Source organism: Leishmania martiniquensis, chromosome 34 (genome assembly GCF_017916325.1).
Source record: "Leishmania martiniquensis isolate LSCM1 chromosome 34, whole genome shotgun sequence".
Classification (NCBI taxonomy): domain Eukaryota; phylum Euglenozoa; class Kinetoplastea; order Trypanosomatida; family Trypanosomatidae; genus Leishmania; species Leishmania martiniquensis.
Genome location: NC_090169.1, coordinates 763,347 through 787,359, shown reverse-complemented (window position 1 = coordinate 787,359; position 24,013 = coordinate 763,347). Strand labels below are relative to the sequence as shown.

General features: G+C 57.4%; 3 protein-coding genes across 3 annotated transcripts; all 3 read left to right on the top strand.

The window, feature by feature from the left end:
- Positions 1–976: 976 nt before the first annotated feature.
- On the top strand, positions 977–6,886 carry LSCM1_02226 (uncharacterized protein; the record flags this gene model as incomplete). The annotated part of the gene is made up of 1 exon (XM_067319811.1): positions 977–6,886. One exon carries the CDS (start codon positions 977–979, stop codon positions 6,884–6,886), a length of 5,910 nt encoding a protein of 1,969 aa, XP_067175186.1.
- Positions 6,887–8,604: 1,718 nt separating this feature from the next.
- On the top strand, positions 8,605–9,570 carry LSCM1_02225 (uncharacterized protein; the record flags this gene model as incomplete). Its single annotated transcript, XM_067319810.1, has 1 exon — positions 8,605–9,570. The coding sequence occupies one exon, from the start codon at positions 8,605–8,607 to the stop codon at positions 9,568–9,570; it is 966 nt and encodes a 321-aa protein (XP_067175185.1).
- A 7,597-nt stretch (positions 9,571–17,167) lies between these two features.
- LSCM1_02224 (uncharacterized protein) lies at positions 17,168–20,503 on the top strand (the record flags this gene model as incomplete). Its single annotated transcript, XM_067319809.1, has 1 exon — positions 17,168–20,503. One exon carries the CDS (start codon positions 17,168–17,170, stop codon positions 20,501–20,503), a length of 3,336 nt encoding a protein of 1,111 aa, XP_067175184.1.
- Between the last annotated feature and the right edge of the window lie 3,510 nt (positions 20,504–24,013).

Sequence of the window (24,013 nt, the reverse complement as noted above, 5' to 3'; positions counted from 1 at the left end):
GGGAATCGTTGTTGCCCGCGCGGGTGGTTACAGACATGTTCTTCTATTTTCGCTATTGTATGCTTCCCCAAACGCTCCCTCATCATCCCTTCCTACACAGTCTTTAACGCGCACGCCATCACGATGAGTTTCTTGTGTTGGGCTGTGCGGCACGCCTTCGATGGCGTGCTGATAAGGGACGCCCTCGCACACGTCCTGACGAAGACAGAGGGATAGACTTGCGATCGAATGCTGTCATGCTGCCCGCGGGTAGCGAGTGAAGGTAAAACAGTGGGTAGGATCTTTAAAAACAGCGCTGCCGATGCCGTACCCCCACTCCTCTCCCATACCTCTTCCAGAGCCCCCAAGGCTGCTCTCATAAATGCAGAGCCCAAAACATCTCTTGCCAGGTACAACAGGGCGGGCGCCGTTTTTTTTCTTCGTTTGCTACGCTGAGCACGAGTGTTTGTAAGTGCATGCTACTGGGCATGGGCAGGTATCGGTATGCGGCACGGTGCTCCTCGCGGGGAAGCGTCAAGCATTCAAGCACTACGAGACGATGCTCTGCCGTCGAGATGCCCGTGACCCATGCGCTTTTCGTACCCGACCCTCTCCTCTCTTCCCCTCCGCCGGTGCTGTCGTGTACAGCAGAGAGGCACCTGTGTGGCTGGGCCGCTTCTTCAACTCCTCTCCTCCCCCCTCTCTTCTTCTTTATGCCTCTGTTTCCCACTTCGCTGCAGCGGCCTGCCGGCATGTCGCTGCGCCTGCGCTTTGGAGCATTTCCGGTTTCGTTCCACGCTCCTGCCAGCGCCTCTCTCGTATTCCATCTCTCTTCGCCGTTTCACACAGGCGCCGCACACACACATAAAGAAAGAAGAAAAAACAAGAGAGTGCGGCCGCGATAAAGCGCGAAACGGAGGCGACGGCTCATATATATATATACACGGATATATATATATATATTTGCATAAATACATGAGCCTATGTATGATAGTCAATGTACACTAGTGAGCCCTTTCAAAAAAAACTGCGGGCACATGCGCCGTCTGCCACGACAGCAAGGTCAGCAGGCTTCTCTGCTGGGCGCTTGTCGCCCCTTCCGCTACTCCGTCGAACCGACGGTGCCGCAACCATTGCGCTGTCTCCATGTGAAGACGCCTACATGGAGGGCTCTGTGCGAGGCCCACACTCGAGGTTGCACTCACCCGTACCTCCACACTCATCATTGATGCTGTCACCGCTTGACAATGTCGAGCAATTTCCTCATCTCGTCATGGACCCGCTGGCTGCTCTGAGACGCTGTCTCCAGTACGTTTGCAGCCACCCCGAAGTCTACGGTACTGACGTTCGAGGTCTTCTCGACCGCGAGGTCATGCACGTGGTGCGGCTGAAAGCGTCGGAGGTGTCCCTTACCAATGGGCAGCGACCGCTCCTCCTCGAGTGTTTGAGTAGTGCCTCCGTCCGTCAAGCCGCTCGCTCGCTGAGCGGGGGACCAGCGTTGCCCGCGATCCCCGCTCCATCGAAGGCCGGCAGCGGTGCTGCAGCGAGCACTGTTTGCGACGGGGACATGTTCGGCTACGGAAGCGTCTCCTTTTTGCCTGCCTCCTCTGTCGGCTTTAGGGCACTGCTACAGAGCACGAGAGGTGAATGGAGAAGGGCGGTTCAGAGCGCTGGCGGAAGAGAGGCGTATGAGGGCGGGGCTCCATCTCCGCCAACGTCTGCGGCGGTATCGGCACTCTTGCTAGATGAAAATATTCAGTGGGGTGGCACGCTGCCGCCTTCCTCTACGGCATCGTGTGCACTTGGCATTCGCAGCTCAGCGCGCGATGCAGCCATTGACAATGAGGCGGATAAGGGCGGCGCCGTTCCTGAGGAAGAGAGGGTGGGCGGCAGCGGTGCGCACTGGGGCAACACTCGCCACGCATTGGAGCCCCTTTCGCGGGGCGGCGCCTTCGGAGAGGACGGGATGGCTCATTCGCACGTTCACAATGTTCTTCCTGACCCCTGCGAGGAGGCGCCCAGTGATCCGCGCGCTGCGCAGCCCGGCGCCATGTGCGCGGCAGACGGCACGGTGGTATTGGTGGACCAGCAGGGGTACGAGGTGACGTACCTGCGCACGCAGCTCCAGCAGCTTGAGGCCGCGTTCAACTCCAAGTGTGTGCGGCTGCACGAGCTGGAAGTTGAAAACGAGCGATTTGCCGAGAAGATAAAGGCAGCGGAGGAGGCGCGGGCGCGCTGGGCAGCGCAGCACCACGCCATGAAGGGCCAACTCGAGGTGATGCGGCGCGAGCTGGATGGATGGAAAGACCGCGCGACCGACGCTGTAGCAACAGCGACAAAAAAGAGCAAGCAGCACAGCCAGAACGCGAAGCAGCTGGTGCACACGCAGCTAAGCGACGCAAAGCAAGAGATTTCGCGGCTGGGCCAGCTGTGGCGAGAAACGGAACGGGCGCTGCAAGAGACCCGCCGCGCCTTCGAGAACACCGAAAAGGAGTCCACCGCGGCGCACGATCATCTCACCGACGTGTTTCACTACCTTGAGCGGCTGGAGCGGCGAATCGCGCGCCGCGACGCTTACGTGACCCTCTGCGAGCGGCGACAGCGGTCGCTCGAGGAGAAGTACGAGAAGCTGCGCTGGGGCTACGAAGAACTCAGTACCCTAGAAGGACGCTACTCGTATGCTGACTACCTCCTCACGATGCGGCCGCTGTGGTCTGTGTACATGTTTGTGTGCCTCGCGCGGCACCTGGGCGACTACGTGGCGCTCGAGAATCCGATGGAGGTGCCGCAACGGCTGATTCTGATGCGGGGGTGCCCAGCGGAGGTGCTGGAGGTGGCCCCGGAGACCGCTGCGGCCACGCTGGCTGAGATGGACCCGCTGTACGGATTGCTCTTCCGTCGATCACCGAAAGGTGGCCGTCTTGTCGCCCAGAAGTACGACTTCCGCCTCATCTTTCACACCATGGCGAGTGAGGCGACCGCTGAGCGGAGCCGCCGCGGTCGACCGAAGCAGCTGCGCACCAACCTGCACGGGTCGGTCGCGTGCCGCGTCATTCGCTGGCACGAACGCTACAGCATCGACTACCTCAGAGGCGATGACAGCGACCCCGAAAGTGCGGAGCTGCATCGCAAGTTCGTGCCGCTGCTGACGCTCGCTTCTGTGCTGCTGCCGCTGCGCTCGCGCACTGGGACGCTGCTGATGCAACCGCCCCCCGATGAAGGTGCTGATGCCTCTGCCGAGGAGGCAGGCTCCACGGCGGCGGAGGCGGCCAACGCGGAGGAGGAGCGTGTCCAGGCTATCCTATCGGCAATTCCAAACAAGCATCACTACGACGAGGCTACCATCCGCTTTGTGCTGCGCTGCTTCTGGAAGGAGCGACTGGCGGCTTTTTCGCGGCAGATGAATGCGCGCGTGCGTGCTGCCAACGCGAAGCGGGCGCGCCTTCGGGAGCTGGAGCGCTCCCTGCGAAGGGGGACGGATTCGCGGAAGCTCTCGCCGATCAGTACATGTTTACCAGCTGCGGAGAGGGTCAGTGACATGACCGACTTGGATGATGACGACGACGGCGAGGACGACGTCATTGTGATACAAACATTCCTGGCGGCTCTCGTCGACTTCGCCACGCGCTTCACGGCGCAGCAAGCCGGTGGATCGACGGCGGAGCCCACCGACTCGAACACTTTCCCTAGCAACGAAACACTTCTAACTGTCCGTGGTGTGCTGACCAGCGGGGCGGCCGGCGGCAAACTCAGCAGCAGACCTCCGGTCAGCACCTCCTCTCCCAAGTCAAAGGCAGCATTCGATTCCGTGTGGGGCTGCGGCCGGATCTTCTTCGCCGTGGTGCTACAGGCGGATGGTGCCGCCGCAACGAAGGAGGACCCCACCTCGGCCACTAATGATGTTCCGGCTCCGAAGGAGGTTAACATTCTGGCCGAGGAAGTGCGCGAGGTACTCGCAGCGCTCTACTACTACGCGCTGGAGTACAAAGACTTGGACCCGGACTTCCGCCTTTTTTATCTCGTCGCGCATCAGCTTATTCCTGAAATGGCGGCCGTTAACTTCTTTGCGGGTCTGGAAGCCTTTCAGCTAGAATGTGAAGCGATGCTGGAGTGGCGGCTGCAGTGCCTCCCCTCAGGCATGAGGAGCCGCGGGACTCGCTCAGCCGTCGGCCAGGCTCCTTTCTCACCTGCCATGCCCAAGGAAGTGGACGACCCGCTGATGGCTCTCACCCGGGCCGTTGACGTGGTTGACGAAGCTTTGCTGGACGGCGAGGAAGAGGACATCGAACCAGACAGCGAAGGCGATGGCTACGGCAGCATCCTGCCCTTTCACGCGAAGGCAGAGACACAGTGTCGCCCTGCTGCAATGGGTTCTGCGTCGGTGGATCAGCCGCCGGATAATGAGAGGGCAAATGAGCCCCCAGAGGAGGTGCAGGCGCCTGCACAACCCGAGTCGCAGCGGTGCCGGGAGTTGAGGCTTCTCCACAACGTCCGTTCATATCTGTGCAAGCGAAGAGCGGCCATTGAAGCGGGTCAGGCCAAGAGCCCAGGCAGTCCTTCTGCGGGGGTAGAGAAGAGCACCTTGGAGTTGGATAAAAGCGCGGAGAGCCCCTCAGCGGATCGCTCCACCACTGTGTCATTTGGTGCGGCGCCGCCCGAGTGGACGGCGCTGGAGGAGAAGGTGGCAAGCAGCCTAGGCCCTCACACGGCTCTGCTGGACGCATTCTGTCACGAGCGCCGGGAACGAAAAATGAACGCTGCGCACGCAGGGGAGACACCGGCGGGGTCTGTCAAGGAGCTGGACTACCTTCGTAGGCGCCGGGCGGAGCGCACGCGTCGGTACGAGGCGACAAAGTGCCTGAGTGCGACCCGGGGGCTTCTTACCGTGGAAGACGTGTTGGCGTTGGTGCAGCGTCACTGTTTGGCGACGTACGCCGTCTCGTGCTGCGGTACTCCCCGCTTCTCTCTTTTACGCAGCTTATTAGGTGGGAAGAGCGACGCGAGCCGCGATGCTCCACGGGGGCTCAACCCGTACGCAATTATCGGGCATCTGCCGCTCACCGCACTGCACCTGCAGCGGCTGCGCTTTGCGCTGTCGCTGGATCAGCCCTCCCATCTCATTCGCCCTGCAGATCTCTTCGCTGTCGACCCCGTCACCAAGTCGAACAGTCAGTTCTACGATGCCTACCTCACCGTGGTGCTTGATGTATTAGAACAGCAGCAATCCTTCCTCATGCACAGCGTGCTGCGCAGCTGTGTTGCGCGCCACGAGTCGTACGCGGCGGAAGGCGCCGAGGACTGTGACGGCCTTATTCCGATATCGTGGCTCAAGAAGGGCCTCACGGCCGCGTTTAAGAGCATCAGCGGTACCCCACGGCACGCGCAAGCTATGCTGAACCACTTTGTGCAATACGACGAGCTGCTTCGCCTTGAAGACGAGGTAAAGTTCGAGCAGTTCACAGACGCACCGCTGCTGCTGAACGTGCCACCGAGCGAAGAAAAAGTCGTCCTCATGGCGGACGGCGACGTCAGTGTCGGGCCGCAAAGTGTAACGGATGACTTCGCCGGCACAGCGGACCAGGGGAACTGGAACCTGCGTGAGGAGGCGGACAGCTGCTCGCTGTTGAACATTGCCTTGGCGGTTCGCATGAGCTACATTGTTTGGGGTGAGGTGAGCGCCAGAACAGCCGAGGCGCTTGTCCACCGTGTGGTGAAGCGCCCTGTGCCTGTATGCTGTTGTGACGCCCCCCCTGGTGATTCGGATGTGGCGTTGACCGCTGCGCCAGTGAGTGTGGATGCCACGGTGGTCACCGAGGCGTCGGAGTGGGTCATATTCGATCAGACTACGCGACATCAGTACACACAAACACTGTCTCGCCAAAAAAACGGCCACAACGGTGCAGCGAACCCGCTGCGCCGCATGCTGGCAGCTCAGCAGCCGGAGCTGCTGCAGCCCCCATCGATGCTGAGCCGCCGGAGTATGGAGGATACAGACGCCATGGTATCCTCAAGGCCCATCGACGTCGACAGCCTGTACCCGGATGTCGCCAACGTGTGGATCACGAAGAAGGTGCTTGCTGAAAGCCAGAGGCGCATGGAGGCGGCTGCCGCTGCTGCTGTGGCCACGAAAGGCAGTGGAGTCTCTGGCAAGAGCAAGAAGAATCGGCGCTTGCTTCAGTCGCGCAAGACTGTCATGACCGAGCAAACGGGCGCCAACGATGACGATGCTGTGGGTAATGAGGAGCAGGTGCCGGACTATGGATTGTTGAGCCTCGCGCGTGCACTCGGCTTTGCGCCGCAATCGTTGACTGGTGCGCCTCAACTCGATGGCGTGTCAGCGAGCAGCAAGAAAAAGGGTGGCAAGAAGGGGGCCAAAAAGAATGGTACCGCTAGCAGCACTGCCGGGGCAGAGGGTGCGCTTCCGACGTTTCTGCAGCCACAGTATATAGAGAAGTTGGCCGTTCCCTTGCAGGACTTCGCTGCGCAAGTGGCAGCGCTGGCATCGACCTCTTCACGCAGCTCCCCAGGCGACATTTCAGACGCAGCGGACGTCAGCAGCAGCCTGGAAGGAGAGACGCCATCGGCTGGCAATGAGGCCATTCTGGGTGGAGCCGCAGCAACAGCACTGCCTGGAAGTGCTCCCTCGCTTTCGTGTTCGGTAGGCGCCGCGCGAGGACCTCGGCGGGGCAGTGCAGAGGGCAAGCCTCACAGGAAAGTCACGATTGAGGCGCCCGTCGATGCAGCAGCGAGTTCCAACCTGGAGTCAAATGCGGCGGGGCCGTCGTGGGTGCCGGTGTTTGCTCATTCGTCCGCGGGGTCGAGAGAAGCCAGTTCCTCGGTTCCGGTGGGTACAGCCGTAGATGTGTCCAAGCTTTACGCCATTAGCGCTGCACTGAGTATGGTCTAGTCCCACGGGAGCGAGATGTGGCGTCTTGCCGCGAATCACTTGCGAAGCGCACGGGCAGCCACGCTCTTGCGAAAGGACCCGGTGCAGAGGTGGTGCGCTCGCTTCATGTTATGAAGGGTGCAAAGATGCAGTGACCTCTTTGCCTTTTTATGACTTTTTTTGTTCGATCCCTCTTTCAGCCCCTCGTGTGCTAATCATTTTGTTCTGTCACACTTGCTCCTCAAGCAGATGCGCTGACAAAGTAAGGCGGAGGGGGGGTCCCGCATGAGACAGCGATAGACGGCTCATCAAGGTTGGCCCACATCACGGCAAGGACCTCATCGACCACAGCTTCTGAGGATCACCCTATTCTTCTTTCCAGTTCCTCTGCTGCGGCTCCGACGCTCTCACTTGCTCGCGCCTCTGTGCCTCTTGCACTTCATAGCGGATACCGTCACGGCAGCGCGCTTGTGGAACGCTGTCACTCACGAAGACGCAGAGTGCAGGGACACCGCGGATATGGGTGTGCATGAAGAAGGACAGTCTCCATTTCTTTTCTTGTTTTTTTGACTTCCTCTCGTCCTCTGTGGCTGCGGTCTCTCATCGATTGTGTTCGGTCGGAACACCTCGATGTACTTCACAGTGTCGTGCATGACGCGCAACGCCCGTCCCTTCTCTCTATCTTTTCTTTTTGCCCTCGCCTTTGAGCTCCCAGGGAGGGCACCTGCGGGGGATTCTCATGGCGTGCCGGGTAGACGCGGGGCGCAAGGCAGTGTCAGTCGGCTTCCCCTCCGTAAAAGCGATCTGGCCCCCTGGGCAGCAAGGTTCGGATGATGGGTGGTGGCATGTGTGTGTGTGTGTGTGGTCTCCTCGTGATGGAGTGGACACACACCCGCAACAGAAAGCCAACGATTTGCTGCGTTCCTTTCCTCTCGTCCTCCGTTTTCATCCGTGATTGGGGTAGGCGCGGCTCTTCACGTTCTTTTTTTTCGTTCCCCTTCTCTTTGAGAAGTTTATGCGTGGCGGCCGTGGAATGTGGAGGGAGATGCGGCGCGCAATGCAGCGCCAATGCAGTTCTATATGTTTCTTTTCCTGTTGTTGCTGTGCTTTTGTTCCCATGTATATTCTTTTTCTCGGGTGCATGCGTAGCCTCGAGGCAGTGGTGCAGAGAGCAAAGAAGCACAGAGAAACAAGCAGAGGCGCATCTGCCGGACAACTCATACACTGGCAGACCATTGCGTGGGCTTCAGCAGCCCGCGGCTTGGCGATGCTGCAGCCACGGATACAAACATGCGTGGTAGTGCAAGGAGTCTGGTAAGCTCGGTTCGTCCTGAACAGCCCTCGCGCCGTTCTTGTAGCGGCGTCTTGATGGCCACTGGGCACCCAGTTCGTCATTGCTAGGAGCTCCATCCCGACGGCACTTGCGTGTTTCAGCCCACCTTTCCTCCTTACGCGCTACCTCTGCCTTGTACGAGAGGAGCTATCCCGAAGGAGCTCTTCCCTCTCCCACTTTCTCACCGTAGCCGCCGTTCTTTCTTTTCTGTTACCATTATTAACCTTGGGCTCTCCAGCGGGCCGCTATCATCACCTCTGAGTACGCGCCATTAGTGCTGCCTCGCACAAATCGTGCAGCAGCACCAGCTGCTTTACTCGCTGTTTCGCTGGAAACCCCGCATTGAACACAAACACATTGCTCACTCTCCGAGAAGCAGAAAAGCGCCAAAGAAAGGAATCCTAGCATGATGACAGTGGTGTTCGACGCTGATGCACTCAAGTCGTGGACGCTACGGCTGCGCGAGATGGCCATCGGCGGTGAACTGGGAAAGGAACAGGTGCTGTCCTCCCTGGACTTCCTTGAGCAGCTAGGGCACATGACTGAGCACCGGCCACCAACAGCCATGCAAAGAAGACGCCATGAGAGTCATCTGACCGACGCTGCTTCATCTCAGCACACGCGTGTGAGCGCTGGCACGCAACTGTGGACCGTACACCCCATCCACTATACACACCATGTGCTCAATAAGGTGAGGCGAGGGCGGCAACTGAGAGCGCTCTCTCGGCGCCTGGGGGTGCTTGCCGCGGACCTGCACGCCGTCTCGCTTGACTTGTGGAGGCTCTTGCAAGCATCGAGCTCCCGTCACCCTCGTGCAGCCTCGCAAAGGATCGGCGATAGGTCAGGAGCCGAAACCCCAGACAGGGCCGCATCCGTGGCAACAGCAGCGTTCCCCGCGAGGAGCGTGTCAACAAGCCTGTCACCATCTACGTGCCAGACGCTACGCTCTCTCTTTGGGAAGTATCCTAGCTTCGATGCGGACCTGCTGCATTGGCCGAGCCGAACCGAACCATTATCGACGAGGGCAGCATCTTTACATGCCTCGATGCTTTTGAAATCGAAATTGGACGCATCTGCGCAGACAACGCAGAAGTTCGTGGCTGAACAGGACGCAGTGAATACGCCGCGAGAACGGCTTCTGTTTCTTTGCCGTCGCTGCCGCCAGGACGGCCGTGCCGGCTACCAAGTCGCCCAGGGCAGAGTGCAACTCACGCAAGTAAACGACATCGGTTCCGCGAAGAGGGAAAGAGGCCGGCAGGCCACTCTGCCGAGTCCTTCTATGCGGTACTCTGTCACGCACCGTGGCCACCATGCTGTTTCAGGAAACGGTGGTGCTCAGCGATCACACCGCCGCCCGCTTTCCGACCTTTGAAGCCCGACAAGGTCTGATGCGGAACCGGATGCTTAGTCGGGCTGCCTTGAGGGCTGTCACTTTTCGCTTCTCTTTTGTTTCTGTACCGAGCGACTCCATAGACAACGACTGCACAGACACGCACACACCTCATCTTGCGTGTGCGATCGCGTGTGCGTGCATGTAGAGAGGGGTGCAGAGGAGGGGTGAGGAGGATAGCAGCCAACGCAGCGCCACCCCTTCCCTTCCTCTATCACACACCTACTCACACACACACACAGACACCTCGAGTATCCCGGCCAAGCCTCGCTCCATTTCTGGGAATGGCGCAGAGTCATGGGCATGGGAGGCAGCGGATGTCAGGGCGATGTATCGCCACGGATGCGGACGGGGACAGACCTGCATGGCGTTGCGCCGGAGAGGTCTGCGGTAGTCCACGAGCCGATGCCATTCATGCGACGAAGCAAGTACGGAGGTGGCTCGAGTGTGACACACCCAGCCTGCAGGTGTGAGCCGACTGTGAGACAACCTGCGAAGCGGGCGGCGGGCTAGTGGATTGCCAGTCAGGGGTCGTGCTCCGGCGACTGACTCGGCGCATGGCTGGAAGGGCGAGCCGGTGGTCGCTTTGCAGCACGCGATGGGCGCTCCTGAAGGGGGCTGGAGAAGGACGTGGGGTCGAGCTGAAGTCATGTTCTGTTGCAGCGAATGAACTCGGTAAGGAAGGTGCCTAGCGCGAATCGGATGAGGTTTTCTACTGCGTCGATCCGCATGGGGGGGCGGCTGCTCACTCGCTGCATCTGTGCATTCACTCTCCGTACGCTGCTCCGCCAATAGGCTCTCATGAGCCCCGTCTCGCTAGCCTATCTCTGGCTATTTCTACCTCTTAGCAACATCATCGTCGAGGCCCGCGTGGCATCGTTGTCAACCGTTTTTCTTTTTCTGTACGGCGTTCGCCTGTTTCAATCGTTGGCTTTGCGCGTCTATTTCTTTCGGTGCTACCCGTTGAAAGGGGTTACTTGTACAGTGCCGCTTTTTCCGTCATGTCTATTTTTATTTTTTCTGCGGCTTTTTTTTTCTTTCCCGTTCTTCCTCCCACGTTCGTTTCTCTTCGGGACATGTTTGGCTTCTTTTGTATCTCTATCTTTTTCATGCGTCGCTCTGTTGCGTCACGCTCTCTCTTTTCGTCTACATGCATTGTCTCATTTAATCTCCACCGCGTCAGCGATACTGGCGTGACACACAATTACGCACTGGGCAGACCTCAAGTGTGCAATGACAAAAACAAATACGGAATGATGTCGGGTGATCTTTGTGCTCCTTGCTGCTTTTTCTTCAGTCTCCTTTGGGGCTTTACGCGATCGGATGGGTGAGCGCCATGAAGGCGACTGAATGTTTCCCTCTTCCAGAGGGCGTTGCGCGCTGACGTGTTACGCCACCCAATTGCGTTGGCCAATGGGGGTGATAGGGTGCGGCGCTCTCCCTCTCTCTGCTACTCTTCCCCCCCTTCTTACTCCTTGCCTCTCTGCCACTTCGTGAAGAACGTGCCATGAAGCCTCTTCAGCGTGATGCGCATCGCTGGTGCCACCATGCAAAGTCTCCGCCGGCCCCGCTCACCACATTATATGCAGCTTTCCCAACCTGTGCGCTCTTCTCCTTTCCAGCAGCGTCAAGCGGGCTGCGCTACAGACGACTCCGTCGTGTTCGACTGCACCTCAGAGCTCGTGATGGCCGCAGTTGCTCAACTTGGGACTGTGAGAAAACGCCCAAAGCTTCATCCGTAGACGCACGCGGATTTTTTAGCGTGGAAGTGACGATGGCGCTACTAAAGTGCAGTTTAGCCACCTCCCTGAGAGCCGGCGAGGTGCACTCGCGTCCTCTTCCTGGGCGCAGTCGATTTTGGCGCGTACTTAGGTCAAGGCCAAATCGCGAAAAGGGTCCGGCATGCGGAGCTTGTGTGCTAAGTGCACCGCGCGCTTTCTCTGCGTGGTAATGATCTCCGTCACGGTACGTTTCCCCGTTCTTTGTCTGCGCGTGCCGCAAGTGGCCCACGGGCCACTCGACCCGGTTGCGATGCCGGGTGGCGTCGCTTCCTAGAGCTTGATCGCTGCAACGCCTGTGACCACTGTCCCACGGCTGGCGTACAAGTTGGCATCTTATCAGGGAGAGCTGAGGGCCAAGTCGGCGGGCGTGTCGGCTAGTGTCTTGCAGAGCAGCACAGCAGGGTTTCTGCAGTAAAACTCTGCAGCCACCACGGTCACCCTTGGTGTCTGTAGCAGCAGAGGTGTTTTCTGTGTGTGTCACTTCGCCTTTGTCGGGCTACGGCAGAAACAGTAGTCTCAGGTAGCATTCCTCAGTGATTGCCGCGCAAAGAAGACGGAGGATGCGAAGCTCACAGTGGTGGTTCAGTCGACGAAATTCGGTGTACAGTTCGAACGAGGCCCTGCCACGGCAGACGCGCCAAAGTTGGTTCGACTGGGAATCATCGCTGAGTGCGTCTTTCTGAAAGACACGTGCCAGGCAACGGGTCGCGACATTTTTCTTGCAAGAGGTCTTCGCTCAAGCACGGCCTCCGCTGCCTTCTTCAGCAGGTGCGAGAGCCAAATCTAACCGACCCTGGCACGTCGCGCGAGATTCATAGCGAAGCGTTGCCGGACGATGCCGTTTGCAGCATCACCTCCACCCGTTTCTGCATGCCTCCTCTTCCAAAAGATGTTTCGCCCGATGTGAGGGAGGCGCGCGCACGGGCTGTTGCCGCGCGCACAGCGATCGACTATGCGGCCTCGTTTGTCTTTCCGATGCCGGCAAGGATAGAACGATTCTGCAGGCTTTGGCGTAGTAGCTCACCAAGGTGCGCACGACGGATGTGAAAAGACGGCGTCAGGTGGTGGCCGCGGCTCCCCTCCTTTGACTGAGATCCGCCAGCACTCGCCAACGTTCAGCTCGACGATGTCGATGGCGCTTTCTGATACGTGTGTCGCCTTCCTCATCTCTGTTGGCCCGCTCGCCGTTGGCCTCCTCAGCGTGATCCTCGTTTACACTCCTCTTTCTATCCGTCTGCAGACAGACGCCCAGCGACGAGGCTCCCACCTGTTTGCTTCGACCTCCCACGCACGCTTCCGCTGATGCCTATCGTCACTGGCATGCAGCGTTTCCTCTTCTTTTCCCACCGCCTCCACGGATCTTCGGCGTCGCCACTGGACGTATCTGCTTCCGGACGGTACACACGATAATGGATCGCCGAGCATTGAGTTCCTCTACGTGTGTTGTACTTCCGGACTCCCGTTGACGGGGCCTCAGGAGCGGAACCGGGCGCTTCCCCTCCTCGCTGCGCCTCTTCCAACCTGCAGCTTCGTTCCCTCTGCGCTTTGTGACCAGTTGGGTACCGCGCATCGAAATACCGCCGTTGTACGCCGCCAGCCGCTACTGAGCGTAGCGAGCGAGGTGGATGGCGCCCTGGTGAGCAGTGAAACGCCTTCCCGCCCACCCCTGCTCTGCGGCTTTGTCCTCAGTCCTCTCTCTTCCAGGAGCTTCCTCTGAGCCCAACCCCTCCAATTCTGAATCCTCCTGTGGCGCATTCATGGACATCCCAAATCGAAGCCACGCTGCCCGCAGGGAGCCTGCAGAAGGTTGCCGAGATGCCGGCGTAGCAGCTGTGAATGCTTCCTGTTGAGGCGCCACCGTGATGGACTGGGGCGCGAAGGCATTGGTTGTACCTTCGCCGAAAGCTCCAGATTACACGACCGTGCACGCGTTTGGCGGAACCCGCGAGCCTCCGCGCGGCTGCTCTCCAGATGGAGCTTCTTCTGAAGGAGTCTTCCATAGGGCGCATGCGCAAAGTCAGTATGACCGTGCAGCGACCCTCTGGCCCCCACTTGGGAGTCGGAACAACCCCTCTCTACGCTGGAATAGGCGCGCAGACGACTGGCGGTGCCGAGTGCGTGGACGCGCTGCTCCCGGTAGAGGCTGAGAAGGCGTCGGCCATCAGGTGTAGAGGCATCGCGTTCTACTTTGCGGATCTCGCGCACCTGAATGAGGACCTTTGGGATGTACTAGGTAGGGAGGGGACTGCTGCGAGGGCGTGCATCGAGGGAGTTGATGCCACCGACAGCGGCATCGTGTAGCCTTTGCGTGATACACGCACGCGCTCCTTCTCGAGATAGTCTCTTCCTCTGCTCGTTAGGCTGACCTCGTTTATGCTGCTTACTCCACGTTCCTCTCCCCCCCGACTACTACACCATCATACCTCCCCCCTACGCCTTTTCTTCCTGGGTAGATGCGAGGACAGCGTTGGTCGCCGCCGTTTCGGAGCGTCCTTTCGCAGGATGAAGAAGCTGCGTAAGGGGATTTGACAACGCAACGACACATAGCATCTTCACTCGGCAGAACTGGCCGTTCACATCTCTGTGAATGGAAACTGTGAGGGCGTTTCAGCCAGTGATGTGCGCAACAGAAGCGCAACGCTGACTACACCGACAGGCCGTAGAGTGGCGAAAGTGGGGGAAACGCGGATGGCGGTCGCGGATACCTCGGCCACCTTTGCCATGAACCGCCACCCACAAAATCAAAGGATGAGAGACGTCTTGCGTGTCTTGTCGCTGGGCTACAAAGGAAAAGCTTGCTACGCGAGGTGAGCTCCCACCTTTCACTCACACACGCCCACGTTTCGGACTCGGTCACCGAAGCGTGACGGTGTAGTCAGGGCTTCACTAAGGCGCGAGTCCCGCGCCACGCAGCTCGGTGACGGTGCAATGAATCTGAAGCGAGTGGCTGTCGGATGTGCGAGATGCAGGTGCCATCTTCGTCACTGCCGCTCGCGTGACTGCCAAGATCATCTTTTTCTTTTCCCTCATCCGGGCCATTAAAGCGGATGTGCTGAGGCACTCCAAGCAGATCGGTTGGCTGCTGCGCCTTGACATGTTGCATTGGCAAGTCTATTACATGTGTATCGGGGGAGACCACCACCTTTGGCTGTTCGTCGGATGCTCGAGTGGTGGTAATGTGCATTGCAGTTGCTACAGCAGCGTTCCTGAGGCGCACTCCTTACGGGGCTTTACCGCCTTCTGCTGATTCCCTTACATGCGATGATTATGTTTGCGTGGGACCGAAAGCATTGTATCACACAAACATATATATATATATCTGAAGAAGGATCAGCGCGGGCCCAGCTGCAGCCTTTGCTGCAGGTGCCGTCAGGTATGCATATGGTCCGACGCGCTATGTAACGTGAGGCTCAGCTGACATGGTCGTCAAGAAAACTGCTGACCTGTCACGACGGTGCTTATCGCTTGAAGGGGCGTGCATAAATAGGTCACCTGTGGTGACGAGGCTCTTTTGCGAATCAACTGAACGCAGTAGCGTACGCGAACAGAAGTGCGTTTTCTCTCTCTCTTACTCAGCACTTGTCTTGACAGCGATCCCGTGCACGCGTGATGTGCTTTGAGGCGCATTCAGCACCTCTATGGGTATGGAATGGACTGCTCCTATTGCACTCGGTTGTGCTCCCCTTCCCCCCTCTCCCCCTCCCTGCGCGCCTCTCGTGAGTGGCAGCCGTAAAAGAGTAGAACACAATCGGGGGACGAAAAGTGGGGGCTGTTTGCCGCTTCCACCTGCCACCCGATTGTTCAGGGGGGGCGCCACGAGAGTGTGTCGCTCTCGTGGCGCCCCCGTCCCCGCTTTCCCCGGCCTGACCCTTTCCCGAAAGCGTTGTCGCTGCAGCAAAGTCCGTCCGTGTGAGAGCGTGTGCATTAAAGATGCCCACCGTGACCACTTCCTGGTCGCCTTACTGGAAGGTTCTTTGGATACGGGCTTAAGCGCCATCGACCTTTTCATGACCATCTGTCGCCGCGCTTCAGCCGCCATCTCCTTTGTCCCCTCCTCATCTCCTCGTGCTCCCTGTTGCTTTCCAATCCCTTTCTCCGCTGCACATCGGCATGTTATCATCACGAATTCGATACTGCCACTTTTATCACCGCCACCACTGCAGCCCCCTCCCCCTCTGAGCGTTTATCCGCCAACGGTTGACACTCGATTCTCTATCATACACGTTGATCAGTCCACCACGCGGCTCTCACGCTCTCTCACCCCCGCGCTGTTTCGCTGCACAGATCCGCGCAATTCCCCGCAACAGGAGGCGTTCATCTGCTCCTTTTCGCCTGCAACTTTCTTGTTTTGTTGCGCGCATCGCTCGTCCATCTTTTTCGTGCGGACGTGTGTGTGTGTGTTTCTTGTGCACGTGTCAGTCGTCGGCCTCCTCGACGGGGTTCTGACCTCCATCGTTCGCTGAGGGACTGGAAAATCTGTGGCCCAAAACTTCCATCGAACGTCTGACCGTCGTCGCTGTATCACACTCTACGCGCCTCCATTCCACCTCATTGCTTTGCTTGCTTGTCTGTCTGCTTCGCCTATTTTTGTAGCACTTGTTGGTAGTATTTATATATATATATATATATCTAAACGGACCAAGCGAAAACGAACGATCCGCCCCCTCAGATGCACGCGCACTCGCACGCAATCTCTTTGGTTACGCCAGCATTTACTCCTTCACGATTCCCTCACGTTCTCTTCGCGCACGGCGAGGGCATCGTCAACTGAACCGACCTCACACACCACCACGGCCGCCGCCGCAACGAGTCGCTCTTTTTTCTAGCTTGATCTTTTCAGAGGGTGGCGTGCTGGTGTCTCTTCGTTTTTTCCTCTTTTTTCCTGTCCCGTTTTCACCTCGGTGCATCCTTAGTGTTACTGGTGACCATTCTGCATCTTCGTCCATTGGCGCGGGTCCCTGTCAATCCGCAGGCGAAATCGATTCACTCTCTTTCTGTGTTACCCCTTTTCGCCATTCCTCGAGAAATTGCCAAGTCTTTTTCTCCTCGCCTCCCCCCTCGCCTTACCCCTCCTCTCCCTCTCTGCTTACCTTTTCGCCCCCTCTCACCGTTTCTGCCAAAGCCGCGGACTCAAGTGGGAACGGGGGCGCTCCTTACTTTCTGCGAAAGAAAGTAACCTACACGGACACACACACACAGGTGCGCGTCGTCCGTGTCACAAGTCCGCTACTCACGTCGTTGTCTTTCTCCTTTCGCCAGCCATTTAACGCCGCTACACGCCAACCCCCCTCCCCCGTATTGTATTTCTTTATCTGCTGCACAGTGACGGCGGTAGGGGGGAATTCAGCGGCAGCCAGTCTGCGCCTTGTCTGCATACTTTCAGCTCCCTTTTTTGTTTTTTTTCACCTCAGCGCGCGGAACTCACCTCCTCCCATCATTCCAGATCGAGATAAAGACGCGCACGCATACGTACGTGCCAAGTGTGGAGACGCTCGCTTGCAAGCATTAGCATAGGGCAATCCGTTCGCTCAAACAAGAGTAAAAATACGGCATCGGTCCGAATCTCATCGTGTGCAAGGCCCATCGGCGCCCTTGTCCTTCGCCTTCTTACCTCACTCCGCCTCCTGACCTGTGCGAGAAGAAGTTCCTCTTTCTCTCGGTGTCAGACACCGTGGGATTGATCAAAGATAGCCGAGTTGAAGTGGCACGCCTTCACCCTCTACACACTAATGCAGAAAAGGGCCGACGCGGGGGCAGACGGCCTCAATAACCGAGATGATTCGCAGCTCTTTCTCACAATGGGTCGATGCCCGAACTGTGACCAGGTCAAGCTCAACAGCAGCAGTGCGTGCGGCACGACAACTGGGCAGGAGGACTTGGGGAAAGCGGTGCAGGAGGACAGTAGAGAGAGCCCCCATGCTAGCACCAACAAGCAAGATGTCCCCAGGAGCAAGGCCATGGAGTTCAGCGATGCAACCACGTTGTTGACCAGCGACCTCAACTCCCTAAAGCAGCCGCTGCTCCAGCGGAACCGGCGCCTCGCGGTCGATTTGGCGTTCAACGACGGTAAGCCATCGGCATGGACGACGTTTTGCCGTGCTATGCGCAACATCTGGTCCTCTGTTAACATGATGCCCCTTTTTCTTTCTTTAGCGTGGAAGGACATCAAGAAGAGCACATGCAGCTACTGCCTCGGCTTTCTCTCGGTCCTCGTCGTCGTGCTCATATGTGTGCTCATGATTTCGCTGCTCGCACACATGCCGATACTGTTTCTCCGGCTTTCCGAGGAGGTGAACGGCGAATTCGACCTCGTTATCCGACCCGGAGGTGTCATGGACGAGGCAACGGGCATGAACTACACAGCCATCAAAGAGATCTTCCCAGAAAGTCATCCCGTGTATGGACTCAGCGCTCCGAGGCTCTTGGACGCATACATGGCGCTCCCCATGCGATCCTGCCCGAACAAGAGGGCGACGCGGATGTGGTATAACCCAGACGGAAGTGTCTGCGAAGATATCGATGCGTGTCTGAGAGATTGCTTCTCAAACGGCACCGCCCTTGTTGACCTCATAGCAATCGACGCAGCTGCCGAGGGGCGCATGGGATTGGGAACCGACTACCTCGAACCAGCGCCGAAGGCAGGTCAGGTGGTCTTGTCACAGCGTGCTGCGGTTCTCATGGGCGGAGTCGTGGTAGGGGACACGGTGGTCCTCTACGGAAACGCGCAGTCGAAGAATCAGCTTCCATTCGAGAAGATGTCGATGCACGATTCGGCGGAGACCATGATGCCCTTCAAGGTCATCGCTATCACGGGCATAAACCAGCACAAATTTCCAGGCGCCGACACCTTCGCCGTCGTGTACTTCCACACATTCTTGCGCGACGTCTCAAAGGGCTTGGCGCCGAACACGTCCACCGCTGCTGTAGAAGGCGTCGCGCATACAAACCCGAGCGACTGCGCGTCTGCCGTCTACTTCACCATGAAGCCGGCGACTCGGCTGAAGGCATACAGCTCGACAGACTTCAACAAGATTCGCCGCAACGTGTTGCCGTGGGTATCGGATCTACTGGCGCCGATCGGGTTCACGCAGGTGAACCGCTCCACACCACAGCTTAACGGCTTGCGCACGACACGTCTGTTCAGCGTCTTCCTCGGACTCGTTATGTCCATCGTCCTCGTGGCACTGTCGTTCCTTAGCATTGTGCTGATCTACAGCATTCTCACGGTCGGATTGGAGACGAAGACCTACGAACTCGGCATCCAGCGGATGATAGGTCTGAGAAAAGCGAACTTGATCTTCCTCGTCCTCACGAATGCGTATGCTTTCACAGTGCCGGCGTGGATCTTCGGGATCGGCGCCGGGCAAGCCTTTTACATGGGCGCTCGACTCGTTTTCTTGAACACCGTAGGCATGGAACTACCCATCCTCGTCACCGGGGCCTCAGTCGGGTGGGCCACGCTCGCCGGCTTCGGTATTCCCATTGTCGCCTCGTTCTTTCCGATCATCGCGCTCGTGACGCAGAAGCTTCCCGAAGCCCTCAACACCTCACGCAGCCGCAACACCGGTGTTATCTGCGAGATCCAGCGCAAGGATTCGGCGCGCTGGAACCGGACTCTATTCGGCCTTGGCGCACTCTTCTTCGTCTTTGGCTTCCTGGTTTACTATCTGTTTCCCACGGCGCTCATTGCGATGAACCTCGTCTTGATGTTTTACATCTTCTTTGGTGTTCTCATTGGGCTCCTCGCGGGTTTTGTGCTGCTGTCGATAAACTTTGAGCGAGTGGCGCAAACGTGTGTTGGTTATATGCTGCTCTTTTGGGAGAGGAGGGCGGTATTCTCGTTGATGCAGAAGAGCCTCAGCGCGCACCGGCTGCGTAACCGCAAGACCTCTCTCATGTACGCCCTCTCCCTTGCGTTTGTCATCTTCATTACGGTGGTGGTGCAAATTCAGCTCCTCTCCTTTACCTACTCGGCTCGTCAGGGAATGGGCTGTGAGGTACGAGTGAGGGCGCCAGGTTTGACCTGGGAAGATTTCTGGGCCGTTGATGAGCTTCTTGAAGAGCAGAGGAAGAGCGGCATCGTCTCCGCGTACACTTACGAGTACACAAACACCGATTTGTTGTTCACCAACAACAGCCAGATCCAGTCACTAGGGCGCTCACGCGCTGCCAGCACGGTTGTGCAACCTCTTCCACCCAATTACTTCGAGGTGGTTGACAACAGTTTCCTGCGTGTCGACAAGGCCCAAAGCATCGTAGGCCGCTACGGGCTAGTGCAGTCCCTGTATACCTCTGAAGGACTCTTTAAAGGGATCATGTCCTCTGGCTCTGCGACCAACCTCGGCGTCGGTGACGCGGTTGGTACTGTGTTGCTGGAGATCGAAAAGGTCATGAACAGCACCTCCAATGATCGTGGGACGATTCGGACCACCTTGCGTCCACTCGCCACACTTGACGCGGCCCCAGTGTTGGAGGCGTCCAAGTACTTGCCCAAAACCGGTGACCTCATTGTGAGCATCCCGTCGTTTTTACGGCGCGTTAACGAGCCTCGCGCAAGTGTCCTGGAGGGAAATGTGGGCGGCATTCGACTGCGCATAAAGGATCCTGGGCACTATGGCCTCATTGGCAACCTTCTCACCGCGAAACTTTCTGCCCTCGGTCGGAGTGCAACGGTCAAGACCGTCGCGGATGACACGACTGGCGTGGACAACGCGTCCAATCTCCTGAACATCTTCTTTATCGCAGCGGAGATCATGATTCTGCTCATTTGTTTTTTTTCTCTGATGAGCAGCATGACGACAAACGTGCTCGACTCTTCGAAGGAAATTGGCGTGCTGCTGTGCATGGGCATGACTCACTTTCAGGTGTATCGGGTGTTCGTCTGGGAGGCCTTCATCTTGGTTGTTTCCGCTGGAATCATGGGCCTGATCGTCGGTCTTGTCGTGAGCTACACAATGCAGCTGCAAAACGTCCTCTTCACGCAGTTGCCTTTACCGTTTCCGTTTCCATATCTGCAGCTGGTCATTCTCGTGGTGCTGGGGCTCGTCTCGGCGGTGGTGTCCAGCGTCAGTCCGGTGGCGTACCTGCTAGGTCTCCCTTCCATCACACACATCCTGCGCCGCACTATTCATTGAGACGTTCGCAGTAAGCGAATGGAGAGCGTAGCCAGACCACTGGCATACACGTACTCACAGAAAGACACATCTAAGGGATGTGCATACCGAGGTAAAGGACGGCATAGCCCCCTTTTTTGTTCGTTACTCCCCTTCTCCCATTCCCCACCTCGCCAAGTTACCATCTCTCTCTCTCTATCGGGACTCTGGACGTCAAGGACGCGCTGCGACATTGGCCACGGAAGACACAGTCCTTATATATATATCCTTCGCTCTGCTGTTTTCAGCACATGCGCGGTGTGTGAGTGGTGGAGGAAGGGAGTGGGCGGATGTCGGAGCTGACATCACACGAGGGTGGTGATGGTGGTGAGGGGACGAAGACTGTCTAGTGCGTGGTTTGCCCTGATGCGCGTGTGCAAGCTTGCCTGTGAACTGGTCGCCGTCGTCGCTCTCGTTTTTTGCCCTTTCCCCCCTCTCCTCTTGTACTCGAGCAGCGTTTCATCGGTGGCGCCCGCTGTCGCTGCCTTTGCTCACTGCTGCGGATACATTTCTTGCCTCTTTTTTCGTGTGTGTGGGGGGGTGGGAGGAAGGGTGAGGGCTTCTCCTCTTGCAAAGATCTCTTCGCTCGTTTTTCTCTTGTGCTCTTCGGAGGCAGTGCGCACCTTCTGTGTGCGTGCTTCTCCTGTCTCGTCTCTCTGCCGTCGATTGCTCCTTCTGGATGCTGCATGTTTACCCTACACCTTGCTTCATTGCCTGCACGCTTTCTTTTCAATGAAGCGCCTCTCGTAGTGACGAAGTCCTTTTTGTGTGTCTTTGTGTGTGTGGCTCAGTACGGTGATCTCTTGCTCTCTTTTTTTTCGTTTGCGTATGGATCTCTGCTATGTTGTTCTCACGCTTTTCATGCAGTGAGCTGCCGCACGCATGAATGTAACGCCCCTTTGCTTCTTATTTGCTGTTATTGTTATAGTGACCTCCCTTTTGTCTTCTTTCACGTATCATCTTCACTCGCTTCCGTTTTTTTTTCCACCTCCCCCTCCCCTTTCTCACCCCCTGTCACTCAATAAAATGCGATGAGAGGGCGAAAGGGCAATCCCATTGCGCGGCTTTCTCGCAATTATTGTGTGTGTGTTTGGTCACTCTTTTTCCTTTTTGTGTTTTTTTTTCATTGCTTCCAAACGCCTGCAGTACTCATTGTGGCAGCACCTTTCTGACAAGAACCATCTTTTATCCCGCTGCTGTCGTCCCTCGGATTTTTAGTCATTTTTTTTCACTTGCTTGCATGTGTGCGTGTGTGTGTGTGTGTGTGTGTTTTCTTTGGCTATCTCAAGCGGACTCGTTTTGTTCTTTGCCATTTCAATGCTCAGCGGCATCATTTGCCTTTTCCTTTCGTCTGACAACGGTGCCCTACCTCGAAGGAATTTCTCACTCGCCTGTCTTTCGCCACGCAGCTGCGGACTGTCATGCAAGTTGCTTTGCTTGCCCGACCGTTGGGCCTCGTGCGCGTCTTTTTGTTCCTGTCTTAGCTGTTTGTGTCGCTCTCCTGTGATAACCGATCGCTTCGCCTTGTTTTCAGGGTCAAGCAGCCCTCTCTGCGTGGAAGCCAAGTGCCTCCATCCGGTCGGTGAGTACTGTCGCGAAGTTCTTGGTGTAGGCGGGGATGGTTCGGGGAAGGGGGCTGAGCCAAGGAGACAAGCAGGGATGGGGTCGTTTGCTGTAGCTCATGTCGATTTGTATCAGCAGTGACATACACACCTTCACCCACTTTGTTTTTTTACCGATTTCGTTGCCGTGCTCTGGTGCTGTGAAGTGCATTCATGCACCGTTAGCCTGTCGTGTATGTATCAACACGGAACTGGACGGAGTGAGACCAAACGCTGTTAAGCTCGTATGCTCCTTCGACACAGCCGTGACGAAACCGAGGCTGATGAACGGAGGCTCTGTACATATGTTCGCCGAGGTTTTCAGGACTGTAATGATGATTTCGGGCGTAAGAATTCGCCGAGAAACGCGCGGCAAACCTGACTAAGACTGAAAAGCACGCATCCATGTGTTGTTGCCGGGAAGGAATCACAGAGAAGCCCTTTCCCTGGACGAGCGAGGAAAGAGCGAAGGCGGCGGTAGAGCCGTTGCCTCTCTCGCTTTAACCGGCAGAGAGCTGTTGTTAAGTGGTCCAAGAGAAGCAAAACAAGACTAACACGCCGCCCCTGTGAGAAAAATGAATACAGAGGATACGGGGATGAGGTAAAGGGGTCGCGGCACACTTTGATAGGCAGCCTCGAAAGACTTCGTCACACTGGAAAACGGACGCCGAGCGAGATGGAGACGGCAGAACGGGGAGCGGGAAAAAACGGGGAAACAGTGCGAACGTCGAAGCGGACGCCCTCTGGCGAAGTACGTCAAGTCCGCTCGTTTCTTTGGTGCCCACTCTCCAAGCGCCGCTCCTGGCGGGAATCTCTCCCCGGTAACCTCTCCTCTCTCGTGCGAGAGCACTTGTGCCGGTGCGTTCTGCTTCGCTGCCCTCTTCTTTGCCTGTGCGCTATGAGGTGCGCTGAGCACTTCAGCGTCTGTGTCTTTTGCCTACTTTGGTGCCAATCACCCGCCCTACAACATCCGCGCTGTGTCGACAGGTGCGTGTATATGCGACTAACTCACCTTAGGCGTGAGAGCAGGTGAGTGCGCTGAAGCCACGAATGCGAAGCCTGTCCGCGGCTTCCGCCCTAACCTCTTTTTCAGGCCGCACTGTCGTGCGCATGAGTCCTCCCGATTTCTGCTTTCTTGATCGCACGCATTGCGGAAGGTGAAGCGCAGCTTGTGCCGAAAAAAGGAGGGGCGATGAGGACGTCAAGAGACGGTGTCAAGCGAGCCAGCAAGTCAGCGGAAGCGTGGTGAACCCACGTCGACGGTCCAGTATGGCGCATTGCGGGGAGGGCCTTCGTATTGAACGGCATCTGTGCGAGTCGTAGACGTAGTTAGGAGCGCATGTATGCAGACTTCCATATCACATTCTAGCTGGCGCGGTCGCTCAGCGAAGGTGTAAGGCTGGCGGTGCTTGTGCGTGTATGTGCGCTGTTGGCGCGCCTAACTGTGCGTCACTGTGGCGCTGCTGATGGACGCTTCTCTATCGGAGAGAGGGTGGACAAGGAGGACGGTGCGAAAGCGACAAAGAAAAAACGTTCACCATGCTAAAGGTCAATCTCCCCCCTCTCTGTCTCTCTCGTCTTTGGTTTTCAGGAAAACGTAAAAAAAGAAAGAGTAGCGGTGGGTCAATTCATCGGTGCCCATATGTGTATCGTCCATCTCGCTTCGCTGATCGCACACTGCCAGCTCTGCTGTTGGCTTTCCACGGCTCAGGGTGCAGACGCTCGGTAAAAAAGGGGGCTTATAGAAGAACACTCTTAGCGGGACAGTGATTAACCTTCGACCCACGCCAGTTCAGAGTCACTCTCTAGCCGGCTCACATACGCCCAACATTCCTACCGTCTTTGTATCCTTTCTTCGGGCTCTTTTTCCAAACTCTCGTGGCGCTGCGGT